The sequence below is a fragment of the Amphiura filiformis genome, chromosome 7, assembly GCF_039555335.1.
Source record: "Amphiura filiformis chromosome 7, Afil_fr2py, whole genome shotgun sequence".
Lineage (NCBI taxonomy): Eukaryota > Metazoa > Echinodermata > Ophiuroidea > Amphilepidida > Amphiuridae > Amphiura > Amphiura filiformis.
In genome coordinates, this window is record NC_092634.1 from 57,536,116 (window position 1) to 57,554,848 (window position 18,733).

Sequence of the window (18,733 nt, forward strand, 5' to 3'; positions counted from 1 at the left end):
TCATTTTGCAAAATTACTAAGGAGGAAACGAAAGGCTTCATAAAAAGACCGTCATTTCACAAGTTTTCGGCTTTTTGAAACTAAAATTTAACACACTAATAAGGCCAAAATGGTCCACCAAATCGCTTCAATTAGGTCTTCATTTTGCAAAAGTTTCTTACTTCTGAGGGGGCACATCCCCCTCAGACACCCCCCTGCATAGTGGATAAACAAGTGGCCATTTTTGCTTCTGCTTTCGACATTTACCAATTTGTGTTTAACACAATTTATAGGCCTACAACTAAAGGGAAAACTTCTTCACAATAGGCTTCATGGACCGTCTTTTTCAGACTAAAATTTTACACACTATAGTAGTCATTTCACAAGTTTTCGGCTTTTTGAAACTAAAATTTAACACACTAATAAGGCCAAAATGGTCCACCAAATCGCTTCAATTAGGTCTTCATTTTGCAAAAGTTTCTTACTTCTGAGGGGGCATATCCCCCTCAGACACCCCATATTGGATAAACAAGTGCTTCTGCTTTCGACATTTACCAATTTGTGTTTAACACAATTGATAGGCCTACAATTAAAGGGAAAACTTGTTCACGAAAAGCTTCATGGACCGTCATTTCACACATTTTCGGCTTTTTCAGACTAAAATTTTACACGCTAATAGTGCCAAAATGGTCCACCAAATCGCTTCAATTAGGTTTTCATTTTGCAAAAGTTTCTTACTTCTGAGGGGGGCACATCCCCCTCAGACACCCCCTGCATAGTGGATAAACAAGTGGCCATTTTTGCTTCTGCTTTCGACATTTACCAATTTGTGTTTAACACAATTTATAGGCCTACAACTAAAGGGAAAACTTCTTCACAATAGGCTTCATGGACCGTCTTTTTCAGACTAAAATTTTACACACTATAGTAATAGTGCCAAAATGGTCCACCAAATCGCTTCAATTAGGTCTTCATTTTGCAAAAGTTTCTTACTTCTGAGGGGGGCATATCCCCCCTCAGACATCCCCTACATATTGGATAAACAAGTGCTTCTGCTTTCGACATTTACCAATTTGTGTTTAACACAATTGATAGGCCTACAATTAAAGGGAAAACTTGTTCACGAAAAGCTTCATGGACCGTCATTTCACACATTTTCGGCTTTTTCAGACTAAAATTTTACACGCTAATAATAGTGCCAAAATGGTCCACCAAATCGCTTCAATTAGGTTTTCATCATGCAAAAGTTTCTTACTTCTGAGGGGGGCACATCCACCCTCAGACACCCCCCTGGCGTCGCGCAAGCGCGACGCGATGTCCACTACGCTGACATTTTTTAATTTTTCTTTATCATCACACCCCCCTTGAAAAATTCCTGCGTACGCTACTGGGTCTGCTTGTGAACATAAGAATATAGCATTTGAAGGCACACACAGGTCAGGGTCCTGCATGAAGTGAACACACTATATGTATCACTTGCAATGCAACGTATACATAAATGATAAGTTTGACTATTATCTAATTTGCATGGAGCAGTAGGTTGGTGGACGCAGCAAATTATCATAAACAACAGACATCGTGGCCCACATTTCACACCATGGTGCATTATATAGTGACCAACCTAAGTGCACTATTCCAGTTGAAATCCATATACCCCCTATGGAAAACATAACCGTAAATGTGTATAATTTGATTAAAGTTTCCTAAAATATATGCCATATCAACATGTACTACTGAACTCAATCTTGGCAGCAATTGATATCATTGGGTGGGGGACTTTCGGTGACCTGAAGGGTGTTGAGGTGAAGGGTCATCTTGGGGTCAAATGAGGTCATGTGACATTATTGGATTTGATATAATGCATTTCTGTGAATGCTCAATTCATACAAATCTACTGCACACACTGGTACTCTTCTTATAAGAAGGTAATTTCTCTGATTACATAAAATATAAACAAGACACTTGACCTAGATTTCAGGTCAAAGGCTATCACATAGTGAATGTACTATAGTAAGTTGATCATATGGCCATTAGGAAAAGACATGTAAGTAAATGATGAGTTTTGCCCGCAATCTATTTTTCATAAAGTTTAAGTTATTGAACAAGTAAACCAGCAGAGCCCAACCAGACAGCCAACTCCAGCGACCTACATCACACAGCCAAAATAGCCTTGCCTTCATTCCCAAGATGATATATAATTTCTCTGTTGAATCCAATTTAATTTCTCCGTTGAATTTTACTCATCAGAAGTAATATGAGGTAGTTGTCACACTCGTAGCAATTTTGTTTTACACCTCAAGTGGCAAGGATAAGAAAATAAGATTTTGCTGAGGTTTTTGCATGGAATAGGAAGAGTGGTTTATACACAGGTGTATCATACATACCCATGTGGAAGATATAAGGCAAGTTATCCACAGAGTATGTTTTTCAACTGGAATTGGCTAGGGTTAATTATTATGAGAACTACACTCCCACTGTGTATTGCTTCACCTATTAATCTTCTACAACTGGAGCTACCCAATTATCTATTCTATTTGAAGCCCATACTCCCTGTGGAAGATTTTCACTAAATGTGTGGATTTCAGATGGAGGGTGGATTTCAATTGGAATAGCCCACTTCATTCCCATGGCTTGCTGCAGATGGATACAGGGTTTTCAATAGGTTACTTTATTCCAAATAGCAGAAATATGTTGAAATTATATTATTTGCGAATATTAAATAAGTTCTTGATCGATAATTGGTGATTTCTTTGGTGTGACATATATTAGTTATAATATAAACAGACACTATATTACATTGTAGTTTTAAGTTACGGCAATATCAATTCATGCACAAGAATGAGACATATACACCAGGCACAAAAAGAAACTCGTCAGTTATATTCATCCTTGCTGTTCAATAACTTGATAGTTTTGGATTATTCTGAAATATACATTTTGTTAATTGGACTTTTCTTTCTCATTTGACACCCTGTTTGTGAACATTGAGCAAGAATTGACCAAGATATACGCCTCCAAACTCTGAAACCCCAAAATGAAAAGTTGCAATTTTAACGATTCAATTGTGCCTGTTACATTGTGTGCTTTATTGATTGGCCCGTGGTGCTTGTGTGCAATACAACGTTGCGTTCCCATTGAAAATCGTTGAAAATGCAACTTTTGATTTTGGGGTTTGAGGCTTTGGAGGTGCATATCTTGGTCAATTCTTGTTCGTTTATAACGAACAGGGTGTCAAATGAGAAAGCAAAGTCCAATTAACAAAATGTATATTTCAGAATAATCCATAATTATCAAGTTATTGAACAGCAAGGATGAATATAACTGACGAGTTTCTTTTTGTGCCTGGTGTAGAACCACACACTCACCCCTGCATGCCCCATATACACACCTCCACTCAAACAACTATATAGCAAAAGAAATTAACAAAATAATATAACTACCCTAACTTAAGGAAGGCGATTGTGTCATCACATCACATGAGATGCACGCATGCGCAGTGCATATCCTGTAGTATTTTGTATTATGTTATATGATATAAATGTTATGCTATCTGCATACTTGAAAATAAATGAAGGAAATCCACCCTCAGCAGTGTCCTACTTTTGTAAGATTAACATGTCAGCTCAATTCACCTGCTAAGCTAATAATGTTATTGTGATAGATTAAGTTTGACCACTCTGCTTTTCATCTCAGCTCATCTTAATGTTTAATTAGAGAATAAAGGTATTGTTTTTAGCCCCTGGAGTGCATCTATCATCTCATATAACACAGGCAACATCATTATTTTAAGTAAAATAATGAGGCGAAGCCGATGTTGTGTGTTATATGAGACAATAGATGAACGACAATGACTAAAAACAATACCTTTATTCTCGTTCTTAAACACTTCAATTCAAATAAATATATCAATCATAAGTATTCCAAATTCTAATCAAATTAAATCCTATATTTTACAAGGAGTTATATTATTTAGTATCACGTAAAAGTGTGTGATATCGTGTCATATGACATGACTAAGAACCAATAAGATTGCAGAAACTTTCTAAAGCATTTAAGAATGGTTTCTATAGTAATTAGGTTTTCTTTGCCAATTGTTATATTCAGTACCTGAGAATGAAATATAAATGCAGACTTGGTTTAAATATCAAAATGGTGCAGATTTGCCATTATTAAGCTTTATTTTTGTTTGTGAATGAATTTTGATGAGGCAAGACAAATATATGCCTTTTCTCACCTTACCGACACACTTTATTTTTATCACCACACGCCCAGTAAACTTATACTGGGCGTGTGGTGATATAATGCAGAGGTACACCATTTTGTCCTCCATGAGCAACACACAAACATGGAAGAGTTGGTACTCTTGGGTCTAAACTCTTTTAGTCAGATGCAGTAAGTATTTGGAAAACAGAAATCTACAGTATATTATTCATTTAAAGGGGGTAACCCTATTGGTTTTGGATATGGATTGTCTTTAAAATTACATAATAATATCAAATATCTCCCCTTTATGCTGCTTTGTGAAAAAAGCGAGAGCATTTTCAGCGTAAATGTGAATAAATAGCCAAATTTGCAATCCAATACCTTGTATACGTGAATTGCATTCTGGGTAGGCATGCAACAACAACAATTCCCGTTCGTATGACCATGGCATGCTGCAATGCCCGGCCCGTATTGAACGGAAATTTTGTTTTTTGTTTTGTTTTTTCGCACCGTTTCAGAAAAAAGGAAACAAAATATATTTCCCCTTGCAATATGTACATTTCAAATGAATATAAAAAGTTTGGGTTAAAATGGAGAGGAAAAAACCCTTCCGATATCGGGTTTTGAACCGGGTACCTCTTGGGTAAAAGAACGGCGCGCTAGCCAATTGAGCTATTTCACCAACTGAAATAATCAAGGAATTGTTTTAATTATATACGGCGCACGTCTCCTCAGCACTTAGCGTGGTTAAGCTTTTTCTCTTCCCATGATCCGAAGTAATTTTTATTGTTTACAAACTGGTATACCTGTAAAAACCGCTGTGATTCATGATTTCTCCGAAATACATCGACTTGGAGCGTCAAATTTCAGGATAGTAATGAGAAAAATAGTATCTATTATGTGATACCAAAACCTCATCAACAATGAAAAAATTCGGGGGGATGATGCTGTCGATCGGGTTACGGACCTTTAATGTAGAAACCAACTTTGTTTTGGACATCATAATGTTAAGTTTGTCACTTCTATTTTGTTTTTTACAGGAGCCGCACCAGGTAGCTATGACCTTCTGCCCACGCCAAATGTTGGTGAGAAATGGACCGAAGACCTGAACACAGACCAGGGTCACGATAGCGATCAAATCTATGAGTTTGATGGGGTGGAAAGTGCCGTGATCATTCCAAAGAAGTTTGCCCCACAGAATTTGACAGACCGATTCAGTATATCTTTCTGGATGAAGCACGGTGTGAACCATGGTGGCAATAAAGAGCACATTCTTTGCAATTCAGATCAAGTTGGTAAGTTATCCTATTGCTCTCTTGATTTCTGGCTCAAATTAAAGAATGACTTCATAGAGGATATGCAGGTCTAATATTTTGAGAAGTGGACACACTACAGTTGTGTGTACTACAACTGCATGCATGTATAACTCCAGCACTATGCCTACAACATGCTACATAGGCATGACCAGCGTGTTCCATGATGACGCTTGATAGATGCCACTCGTGGAACCAATCAAACACTTACAAGCTAAACAAAACCCACTAAAAATATGATATTATTGTCACAATACTAGAATTTCCCATATTTGACACCTGTATTTGCTGTACTACACACTGTATTGACATGAATTCAAACCTATTTAACCAACTAAGCCATCTAAATATTGATATCTTTGCAGGACTTAGCCGCCATCATCACTCCATCTACATCCACAACTGTCGGCTGGTGTTCCTCCTCCGACGTGAGGCAGGCGACATAGACTCATTCTATCCAACGGAATTCCGCTGGAAGCTGGCCGAGACTTGCGACAAAGAGTGGCATCGTTATACACTCAATGTTAACTATCCAGAGGTATGCACTTCATATGTGTCCATTGAATGGGCTATACCAGTTGAAATACATACACCCTCTATGGAAAACATGACATTGAATCTTCCACACAGGAAATTTGCATTTCAAATGGGGTTACCTGAATTGGTGACTCCATTTGAAATCTACACCCCCCTGTGTGAGATATTAAGGTTGTGTCTTCCATAGGGGGTATATGAATTTCAACTGGAATATAAACCCAATGACTGTATGACCCACAGAATTAGAGAAGGAGAACCAGGACTCAACCGCCATCTTGATACAGGCATGGAGCAAAAATTGGGGGTATTCGGTTTCCCTCGGAATGCATTCGAGGCATTCACTCTCATGCATGCTTCATATGAGATGCAGAATTGTTTTTGTTCGTCTCCGCGCACCGTCGGCAAGAACCTAAATACCCCCAATTTTCTCCCCATAACTGACGGCATGATTGTATGTGCCGTATAGGGAGTCCCGGTTCTCCTTTCTCTAATTCTGTGGTATGACCCCCAGACAAGTGAACTAAACCACTTGTTTTGTTTGTGACACAACACAATATTATTCACTCTGGCCAGGGGAGAGGGGGGAGGTACATACAGTAGCAAATTGGCATTATGTAACTTTGCTGTCAAATATGTGCTAGGGATATAAGGATTTTATCACTGACTAGTTTGGCTGGTTATTAGCAAAATATTATGATAACTCATCTTGAGTAGATCAGGTCATGTTTAGTTGCTTAGGCAATCTCCAGTCATTGTTTGCTTATACCTTGACTTACAACCACATATTATCTTTTAAAAGGTGTTTTGAGTTTTTAAGATAGTTGAAGGCAACATTCTGTTATCCATTTACTGATATTCAACATAATGATGTCAATGTTTTATTTTTATTTCTGAAACTAATATTGCACATGACACATTCAAAACCTTTTGGTTTTCCTTAAAACAATCACTTTTTCCATGAAACAGAAATTTCAAAGTAAGCCACACAGCTTTCATTCAATCTTTTACTTTCCGCAAGAAAACACTTGTTGGCCCCAAATAACAAAATTTCAATAGTTTGAGTTGTAATTGTTGATCTATATAATGACATAGAGAGATATAGGCCGGTTACACACACCTAAGCCTAGACTCATAGCCATGTAATGCTGTGCTGGATGCTGCAGCTAAACCTAGGCCAACCCTGGGTACTCGTTGTTTAAGTGCATCTAAAACACGTACAACTAGACCTGGATTTGGGACTCAAGTTTCCATGAATTTGATTAAATGATTGAGAGAGAGAGTGATTGTAGTGATTTATTTGTTGTGTCTCAACCTCAACATGATTAGGTTTGTCTATATGTTGTAATGTAGTTCTGTACAAGTTGCTTGTTTGCAATAACACCTCTTTTCCTGATGTTTTTACTAAAATAGGGTTGTCTTCTATATTGTAACTCAAAGTCATCTAAAGTTATTTAAAATTGGTGAGGAATACAAAATTTGAAAAATTACTAGCAAAGTTTAGGAAAATTCTGGAAATGTGGTTTTCTTCATCAAAATTGAGTATTTTGGTATCAGAAGAAAACTTATATTTTCCTCATTACCTCAGTAAAATATTACAACAGAGAATTGTTTTGTATGGATAAAAATATGGTTAATTGTGGTAACCACAACCGTAACTTTGTACTATCCCATGGGGTATTGTTATACACATTCTTGCTTTTCATATCAAAACCGCTGAAGCAATACAACTCGGAATTTGGAAACATAATTGATTTTTTTAATGGTAGGCCTCAGTAGGACATGAAAAGATGCACACACAAAAATTGCAGTGATTTATAGTGCGCTACGCTGGGTACAACACCTAGACATTGATCCACAAAAGCCTCAGCACACTTTACAGGTTGTTGCTGACCACTATGGCCCAACATCATTCTATAAACCATTAAACAACAATTCAGGGACTTTGCTGCTTCAAGAGTGCAGACCCTAGACATTCCACAAATAACCTCCACAACCAGGATCAGCTCCCCGACTTTCGTACGGGTTACAACGAGACAAATTAGCAGTAAGTTCCTTGTCCAGGGGAATTTCCAAGCTAACTCAATTTTTCCACAAGAGCATACTAGGCACCGCCAGGGTTCGAACCCGCAACCTCTCGCACCATAATTGAAGGCCTTAACGATTGAGCTAACTTGACTGCTCAATGCCCCTTTAAGCCATAAGTATGCTCTGTTTAGATAGAGAAATGCATTTGCCAATAATACAAAGATGCCTAATTGCATGTCTTCCAAATATTAATGAAATGGCCAATGGGTCATTAAAGCAAGCATCATAACGTGTAAAATCAGTGCAACATACACAGAGCAAGTTATCAAATGTACAGAATGATTTACAAAATGTGAAAATGGTGAATAGTGAACATGATTATGTGATTTGTTTTTTCAGCACGTATCCTCTATGTTGATGGCGCTCTCCATCAAACCAATCGTATATCAGATGACTGGCCACTGCACCATAGCAACTACCCTACAACACTCACAGTAGGGGCATGCTGGGAAGGTAGGTGCCAACCATTTTGTAGCTTTGATATTTGTGACATGATCTGGTCCCCCATGGGGGCAAAGATGGCAAATTTGAAATTGAGATAAAAGCAAAAATATGGAGTAAAAAAACAGTAAAATACATCAGAAAAGAGACATCACAAAACTTCAGAACTTTAGAACCAAATATGGTGTTTTTAGTATAATAGCACCAAAAGTGCCCTGAGCACTTAATGGAATGTACGATATTTTAAAACAAAGGTCACTGATTTCCGCCAAATTTAGCAGCAATCAAAGTAGGACATAGAAATGTGACATGTAACCAGTACGGTTGGGTTGACATGATGAATGAGTGAGACAGCCAACATACTGTGGTGTTGGATTCACTTTGCACTGATACTCTGTTTACCTAGGAGCAACAACATGACTTCTCCTTGACTAAACACAATTTGTCTGGTGAAGAAGAAATGCCATCTGGTTGTGTGACTTATACAATGGCTGTGAGTGTGCAGGAATTGCTGCCTTATGTGACTTATACTATGGCTGTGAGTGTGCAGGAATTGCTGCCTTATGTGACTTATACTATGGCTGTGAGTGTGCAGGAATTGCTGCCTTATGTGACTTATACAATGGCTGTGAGTGTGCAGGAATTGCTGCCTTATGTGACTTATACTATGGCTGTGAGTGTGCAGGAATATTTGCTGCCTTATACTAATTTGACAATCAAGTGCTTTACAGGACCAAATTTAGGGGACTGCATTCTTGATTAGAGAGGATTTGATCTTCAGGAAATGAATGTCTTTGGAACTATAATTCAGACAAATTAGATGCAGGATTGTAGCTACAGTGGGCAGTGGTGGGCGGCAGCTAGAGCCCACCACACAGTTTTGAAGCCCACCACTCAACTGCAATTTGGCATTGGAATCCACCTCTCGGAGTCCAAAATTGTACAATTTTGTTGAATTAGTCAATCAATTTTGACAACAAATGGCCAAATGTGCAAGATGTTCATCAAATGCCACCCAGCTAAGACAAAAAACAAAACATAACAAATGTTTACCATTTTATTTAACTTCTAGCCGAAAAATCCAAATGGTATATTTCTCCAGAAAGAGAGGTTTTAAAGAATTGGAGCGTACTGTTCAACTTGTGTTTTGAAGAACTGTCAGAGAAGGGGTTTTGTCGCCACATATTCATAGCCCAATAATTCTATACTACTCATGACAATCTTTAACTAATACATAAAATCTCAACAGCATTTTCTTACGAAAATGTGAAAATCTAGGAATAGATGAGTTATAGTCCACCTACGTGTGACAGAATGCCACAGCAGCTATTATTTTATGGAGCGTTCCCATGGATAATTTGCTGCTGAAACAAAATCAGTGTTAATTGGCCATCTGAGCTAGCTTGTATGTACCCACCCTACATTTCATAAGTACTTCATTTGATATCAAAACTTGTTTGATTGGAGCAATGCAGTAAATAATGAGAGAAGTTTGGTTAAAATTATAAGTACTGCAATAGGAGATTGATGGTTCTCCATTGTAGATGCTGTGTTTAGGATTGATGACTATGACATGCATGAGTGCCTCGTGGTGCATGTACTGGATGTACTCATACATGGCATATACTGTGTATTGAGTGAACTCGGGCCTGTTTCAAGTAATCATACATGCAGTAATGCTTTGTGTTGCTGAGCCATTGAAATGACATGTTGGTAATATAATTTCAAAAGGCTTGAAAATTTATTGAACTTTTGAAATTATTGTGTAAATTCAGGATTTGCCCTAGTGACTACTAGTATACTATTTTGGCACCCATTCATGACAGTCCAATATAATGGATATACCAGTGTTATGTACAGGACTATATGGTCACTTAACATTCCGGACACTTCTTATCTCATCTCATCTTTGATATTGTATGACTATAGCAACTACACATGGATAATGGATTTTTGAAAGTCACACACCCTGAAATTCACACCCCGTAGTATGTGGAAGATTTAGGTCATGTCTTCCATAGAGGGTGTATGTATTTCAACTGGAATAGCCCAATGGCAGACTGTTTATGAGGGCACCTTCACAACTTATTTCCTCCTTTAACTTCATTTGTGTGAGCGTCACATAAATACGACATTTGCTATCTCAAAATAGAAGCTATCAGTAGCCAGTAAATGGGGATGTCTTACGGAGGCGTCACCGATGCATCCTAACTAGACATCCATCTCTTCATCAGGTGCCAAAATCTTTAGCAATAAGAGCCTAAATCATTCTCTAGTGTTACCGTGTCAGGTGCAGAGGTGACAGCTGAAGACTCATATTACCAGAGGGCTGACAGTAAATTTCGCTGATCCCTCCTTTTTTTTCCTATGTAGATTTAACACACGATTCCTGCTGTTGTTTTGGTTCCACTTTAGCACCCCGGTACACGCATGGAGGTCGCCATTTGAGGTTTTAGCACCCACTTTAGAACCCGGCTACCTTGACTACGCGCGTTCAGCATCAGCGCAAGATAGTTCGCGTTCCCAACTGTCAATCATTGGAGGTCAATCACCTCGAGCTTGACAACGATATCTGAATAGACTATCGCTAAGTCTTACGTGTATGCGCGAATTGAAACAGTATTTTGCTTGTATAAATCTTGGCCCGGATAGCGGGATTGTTGGTTGATTTAATGCATTTGATAAATTAGGTTCATGGATGCGTTAAAAAATATAATTAAAAGTATTCAAAAACCTGTTCAACATTTGAAAAAAAATGCACTGTAGCAGACTTGAAAAAGTCTAACCGTGGATGCAGCAAGCCGCGATTTTTCATTACTTGAACGCAGAGCACGGACGCGATATAGCCGGTAGAAATCGCGGTAGTGTTCCAGGCCTACGCGATGGCAGGGTAATGGCGGCTTCCATACTTTAATTACTTTTATAACGAGCTGTCTCCGGGCTGATATTACCCCCACAGGTTTGATTCACACCATTCTGTGTGGTCGAGTTAATCTCACAAGGGTTTATGAGGCAATGTTGAAAAGTTGTGATCATGTAGGAACAGTAGAGGGTTTTATGTAAGAAATGTATAGGCATTTCACAGTCAGAAATTCAATTTATTGAACATGTGTCATTTTCAATGCATCTGCTCACTCTGCTGCATCCCATGTCCGCTCTGTGGTGTGTTGTCCACCAAACTCCACCATCTCCACCACAATCAAGACAGATTCATATCAATATCTGCTCACTCTGCTGCATCCCATGTCCGCTCTGTGGTGTGTTATCCACCAAACTCCACCATCTCCACCACAATCAAGACAGATTCATATCAATATCTGCTCACTCTGCTGCATCCCATGTCCGCTCTGTGGTGTGTTATCCACCAAACTCCACCATCTCCACCACAATCAACACAGATTCATATCAATATCTGCTCACTCTGCTGCATCCCATGTCCGCCCTGTGGTGTGTTGTCCACCAAACTCCACCATACTCCACCACAATCAAGATAGATTCATATCAATATCTGCTCACTCTGCTGCATCCCATGTCCGCCCTGTGGTGTGTTGTCCACCAAACTCCACCATACTCCACCACAATCAACACAGATTCATATCAATATCTGCTCACTCTGCTGCATCCCATGTCCGCCCTGTGGTGTGTTGTCCACCAAACTCCACCATACTCCACCACAATCAAGATAGATTCATATCAATATCTGCTCACTCTGCTGCATCCCATGTCCGCCCTGTGGTGTGTTGTCCACCAAACTCCACCATACTCCACCACAATCAAGATAGATTCATATCAATATCTGCTCACTCTGCTGCATCCCATGTCCGCCCTGTGGTGTGTTGTCCACCAAACTCCACCATACTCCACCACAATCAAGATAGATTCATATCAATATCTGCTCACTCTGCTGCATCCCATGTCCGCCCTGTGGTGTGTTGTCCACCAAACTCCACCATACTCCACCACAATCAAGATAGATTCATATCAATATCTGCTCACTCTGCTGCATCCCATGTCCGCCCTGTGGTGTGTTGTCCACCAAACTCCACCATACTCCACCACAATTAAGACAGATTCATATCAATATCTGCTCACTCTGCTGCATCCCATGTCCGCCCTGTGGTGTGTTGTCCACCAAACTCCACCATACTCCACCACAATTAAGACAGATTCATATCAATATCTGCTCACTCTGCTGCATCCCATGTCCGCCCTGTGGTGTGTTGTCCACCAAACTCCACCATACTCCACCACAATCAAGACAGATTCATATCAATATCTGCTCACTCTGCTGCATCCCATGTCCGCCCTGTGGTGTGTTGTCCACCAAACTCCACCATACTCCACCACAATCAAGATAGATTCATATCAATATCTGCTCACTCTGCTGCATCCCATGTCCGCCCTGTGGTGTGTTGTCCACCAAACTCCACCATACTCCACCACAATCAAGATAGATTCATATCAATATCTGCTCACTCTGCTGCATCCCATGTCCGCCCTGTGGTGTGTTGTCCACCAAACTCCACCATACTCCACCACAATCAAGATAGATTCATATCAATATCTGCTCACTCTGCTGCATCCCATGTCCGCCCTGTGGTGTGTTGTCCACCAAACTCCACCATACTCCACCACAATCAAGATAGATTCATATCAATATCTGCTCACTCTGCTGCATCCCATGTCCGCCCTGTGGTGTGTTGTCCACCAAACTCCACCATACTCCACCACAATCAAGACAGATTCATATCAATATCTGCTCACTCTGCTGCATCCCATGTCCGCCCTGTGGTGTGTTGTCCACCAAACTCCACCATACTCCACCACAATCAAGATAGATTCATATCAATATCTGCTCACTCTGCTGCATCCCATGTCCGCCTCTGTGGTGTGTTGTCCACCAAACTCCACCATACTCCACCACAATCAAGATAGATTCATATCAATATCTGCTCACTCTGCTGCATCCCATGTCCGCCCTGTGGTGTGTTGTCCACCAAACTCCACCATACTCCACCACAATCAAGATAGATTCATATCAATATCTGCTCACTCTGCTGCATCCCATGTCCGCCCTGTGGTGTGTTGTCCACCAAACTCCACCATACTCCACCACAATCAAGACAGATTCATATCAATATCTGCTCACTCTGCTGCATCCCATGTCCGCCCTGTGGTGTGTTGTCCACCAAACTCCACCATACTCCACCACAATCAAGATAGATTCATATCAATATCTGCTCACTCTGCTGCATCCCATGTCCGCCCTGTGGTGTGTTGTCCACCAAACTCCACCATACTCCACCACAATCAAGATAGATTCATATCAATATCTGCTCACTCTGCTGCATCCCATGTCCGCCCTGTGGTGTGTTGTCCACCAAACTCCACCATACTCCACCACAATCAAGATAGATTCATATCAATATCTGCTCACTCTGCTGCATCCCATGTCCGCCCTGTGGTGTGTTGTCCACCAAACTCCACCATACTCCACCACAATCAAGATAGATTCATATCAATATCTGCTCACTCTGCTGCATCCCATGTCCGCCCTGTGGTGTGTTGTCCACCAAACTCCACCATACTCCACCACAATCAAGATAGATTCATATCAATATCTGCTCACTCTGCTGCATCCCATGTCCGCCCTGTGGTGTGTTGTCCACCATACTCCACCACAATCAACACAGATTCATATCAATATCTTTATGCAAATGAGATATCGAAGCAGATTTAAACCAAATCTCCCCATCTTTTGGTATGGGAATTTTGTTTGCCATTTCTCATCTGCCATTATTTCAATCCATTCTTTTAAAACACTGAAATTCAAGGAGTTTTCCTCAACTCTACATCTATAGTGCTTTGCCAAAAGGAGTATGATATTTTTAAAATAATTATAAATCCGGCCAAATCAAATACTTTTATAATCAATATCAAAATACACTCCCAAGGTCATGGTTCATCCAATCTTCAACATTTCCCCAAATTATTTGGTAAAGATTGGCTGAGTGTGCTGCTGTGTCTTTTCAATTGCCGTTGTGGCAGTGGCGTAGCCAGCACTTTTTCAGAGGGCGGGCAAGGGGAGGGGGGAAAGTACAAAAGGGCTAAAACATTTTACATATCAGGGTGGCCAGAATCCCACAGGGGGGCAAGAGGGGGGAAAGACTTCTCACAAGGGAGCAGCTGCCCCTTTGTCCCCCTGGCTACACCACTGTTATCTGTTGAAATTGTATCTGCTTTGTTTTTTCCCCCAAATTATTTAGATATACATCCCATAGATGACTTCATTGACAATTTGGCAGGCTTTTTTTATTTATTCAAAATGTTAAAAGACTTTTTATTTTCTTTGTGATTTCAGGTGGTGATAACCTGTACATAGATCACTTCAGTGGTTATTTGGCAGGTCTTAGCATCTTGGTTGGTAAGATAGAGAACCATGAGGTGATTACATGTATGTATGGGTGCAAAGAAGGTCTCTCCTTCCAGGTCGGCGATCTCCCAGTCAAGGTGGCGCAATTCAATCCATCTCGTACAGAACTCACTCTGGAGGTAAGACGAGATGGCAACAATGTTATTTTTTTTAGTTCAAATTTCTCTTTCAGTTTGTTGATTGGCTGTGGATTTAAGACCAAACATTTAGTGAATGAGGTGTAATACACAGTGAAAAAAGATGATAATGAAAAACTTTCACTGAAAAACTTTTTATCAAATGAATATTGGTGCCAGCTTTAGATTAATTCATAGGAGCAACAACATCAAATCAATCATTATGTTGAATGCATTGCCGATTTTGCGAGTTGTCAATATATTAAAGAGTTCAAGAAATGAACAAGCTATATGATTATTGGAAGAAACTCTTGTGTGCATCACATGCATAGGGCTATTCCAGTTGAAATCCATACACCCCTATGGAAGACATGACCTCAATTTTCCATACAGAGTGTATGAATTTCAAATTTTGTTACCTGAATGGGTGACTCCATTTGAAACCTACACTTCCTGTGTGGGTCATGTCTTCCATAGGGGGAAATAAATTTCAAATGGAATAGCATATTTCACTATGAAACATCCAATTGTAATCCTGTTTACCAATAATGATATTTGCTTTGCATTTACAGGGTGATTTGGTTGGAGGGAAGCTGTCTAAAGTAGTACAGAAAGTTGGATATGTCAACTCAAGGACATTCCCTACACCAGGACAGAGACCACTTATTGTTACTACAACAGCTATGTAAGTAGAAAATTACTTGTATTCTTCAATCATGTCAGTTCACTGGCTGTGCTTGTTTTCAGATCACTCAAACCCAGGGTCCGGGTTCTGCCGACAAGGCTTTTACCGGCAAAAACTGGTCAAAACTAGAAGAAACTCATATGCCAACAGTTGAACATTATAAAGTAACATAGAAAGCTCATAACAGTAAACTTTAAATGTATCAGGCAACACATTTTTGTTCCAAGTACTACAGAGAGCTGTTTCATTCAATATAATATTAGGGAAAATAAAAAAAGAACAATTTTCAAATCAAATCAATGAAAAAATGAATTCTCTCCATTGCAAAATAAAAAGAGACAGGAATTCATTTTAAAACTGAAACGTGATAAACAAATTTATTATTATGGTGTACGCTATTTTAGACATAATTCTACAACAGAATAATATCAAATTTTGTATTCAGTCAGAACCAAATGTAAAATAGAGCAATAATGCTGACATGTAGAGTCCTCTGTATGTCAGTAATGTAATGTATGTACCATAATGTATGGTGTGTCGCATGAATATGTTATGTATGCAAGCATGTTGAATAATTAGATGAGTGGTGCATGTTCCATCAACCATCTTCCAAAGTTGCAATATCCTGCCACGTCTGAGGCCCATAGGGGATGACTGCTTGGTTTCCGATCTCATCCATACACAAAGCATTCATTTGCATCTATAGGGGTGAGGTTACTGACCTCTAGATCAAATGTGAATGAAAGAGTAATTTACCCTCTGGGGGATGTATCACCAGTAGTACCTAGAAGTGATGTGTGAGGGTATGTGGCCTACTTTTGGGTGTGTTGAATGAACTATGCCTGGAATGTTGAGAATGTTTATAGTAATATAATTTCGTTTCTGTTGACTTATTCCATGGTATGATAGATGCCATTTGCTGAAGGATGGTGATAGTTTTCAAAGACATCAAACTCTGGACTAAACTAAGCACATACAAAATGCAAAAACTGACACATTTGTAAAAGGTAGTTGATGCAATTTGGAAGAATGTTTATGCAAGATGTCTTCATAAATGTGGAACAATAATCTTTACATTGTGCGCTAATAAATATAGACTTATCAAAAATTGGGACTAAAAATAGTACACCCAATACAAAAAATGAAATTATATCATAAAGTTATTACTTGTTCAGTATAAATAAGAATGATATAAATGTTGCTGAGTTGTGCACACTTCAACAATTTATTTGTTGCACTGCCACTGAGATGCATCAGAATCATTTCTCTACAACATGGGTGCAACCGTAGCACAGCTCCTCTCAGCACTCAGATTGTAACTGTCCCCTAACAGCTCCTCATTACACCTGAGTGTAGAGATGCAAGTGAGGTAAAGCGCCTTAACCAAAGTGCACATGTTGGTGTCATACCTACAGCCACAAGCTACCTGACGATTATGAAGTCATGCCGTTGTGCTCTCTTATAACTGATATACCGTAAAAACTCGATAGTTAGCACATGTGCTTACTATCGAGTGCTTTTGAAAACATGAAATTGTACCAAAGTCTGGCGCTTTACCAACTGAGCTAATGGAGTTTAGGCACACATTTGCAGGTTTACTTGTTCGTATATAACTATGTGTATCAATGATTTGCTCAAAACCCTTAACACTTTTGTGGATGGGGCTCTTCATGTTTGCATGTTTTAAAAGCGCTTCGATAGTAAGCACATATGCTGACTATCGAGTTTTTACGGTATAAACCCACTCAAGTAGAAAAATGTTCTACATCAAACATGGGGAGAAGCTAGCATCTGGACTTCAACTTGACATTCAAATGACCTGTTCAAATTACAAGTGATCTTCACCCCAAACATGCACTCCTTTATCCTAAATGTTTAGGAAACTGAGTTTCTGTGTATTTAAAGTTGGCTTCTTCTCTCCCTCCCCCACCGCATCGTAACTGAAACAGAAACAGGAACACTAATTTTTACCATTATTCATATGACATCTGCCTCAATATTCAGTGCAATATGATTTTAACTTCTAACTGAAAAAAATATTGATCAAATCTGGCCCAAAAATATCAAGCAAACCTTGATTGACAATTTTAAATGTACCATGTTAGTACAAATATATGCATTTGACAAAGATAATGGTGAATATATGAGAGTGACCTTTTAGAAAGAGTTTGCCAGCTAATTGTCATTGTTTAACTTGTATGTTTTAATAGTATCAATTTCATAGTATTGCTGGCTGTTATAATAGTACCTGGGAGTATCGTATTACAGGTGGTCGGTCGGTCTTCTGTAACTGTGATGATGTCGTTGAAATAGATATTACTTGCCTAGAAATGAAATGAACACTTTGCTGATTTGTGTGAATAGAGTGGGAATCAGGCCTTGATATAAATCAAAGGGTCCACTGGACCCTTGCCTCTCACATTCCAGGGGTCCTCACTCATTTTTAGGGGTCCCCATAACAGTATCAATACAATGTTTTTCTGGGAAGAAATTGTAGGGGATTTCCATTCACGAGCTTTTCTCATTTAGACCATGGATCTCCCTGCAAGTGGGTTCCAGTCTTGGTTTGAGGAGGTCTATAATGCATTTGAGCGGTACATCGTCTAGTTGGCATAGAAGTACAGACGGTGGTTATATTGTCACAAATCGCTCACTTAAACGATGAGCCACACGGAAGTATCCTACGCCTTCTCAAGCCACTTCTGGTCTTGAACCCATGATCTTAGGATTAAAAGGCGAGTGCGCTAGCATATAGACCAAAAGAGGACATCCCGGTCAGGTGCATAACACACTTATACCTCCATGACAATATTGCGTACTTGGGCATCATACACAGCTATACACACACACACACAAAATCTGCCAATTTATCCTTGGTATGTTGATTAAAAACTGATTTCAGACATCCTCATTTGGATAGCAATACACAAGGTCTGTGATT

General features: G+C 39.4%; 1 protein-coding gene across 1 annotated transcript in view; it reads left to right on the forward strand.

The window, feature by feature from the left end:
* Nucleotides 1–18,733, forward strand: part of LOC140157379 (calsyntenin-1-like) — a 258,270-nt gene that overhangs the window by 223,598 nt on the left and 15,939 nt on the right. The window contains exons 6-10 of the mRNA XM_072180555.1: nt 5,223–5,477; nt 5,861–6,037; nt 8,457–8,570; nt 14,920–15,110; nt 15,680–15,792. Coding sequence (XP_072036656.1) covers nt 5,223–5,477; nt 5,861–6,037; nt 8,457–8,570; nt 14,920–15,110; nt 15,680–15,792 — 850 coding nt within the window. The remainder of the gene's footprint in view (nt 1–5,222; nt 5,478–5,860; nt 6,038–8,456; nt 8,571–14,919; nt 15,111–15,679; nt 15,793–18,733) is intronic.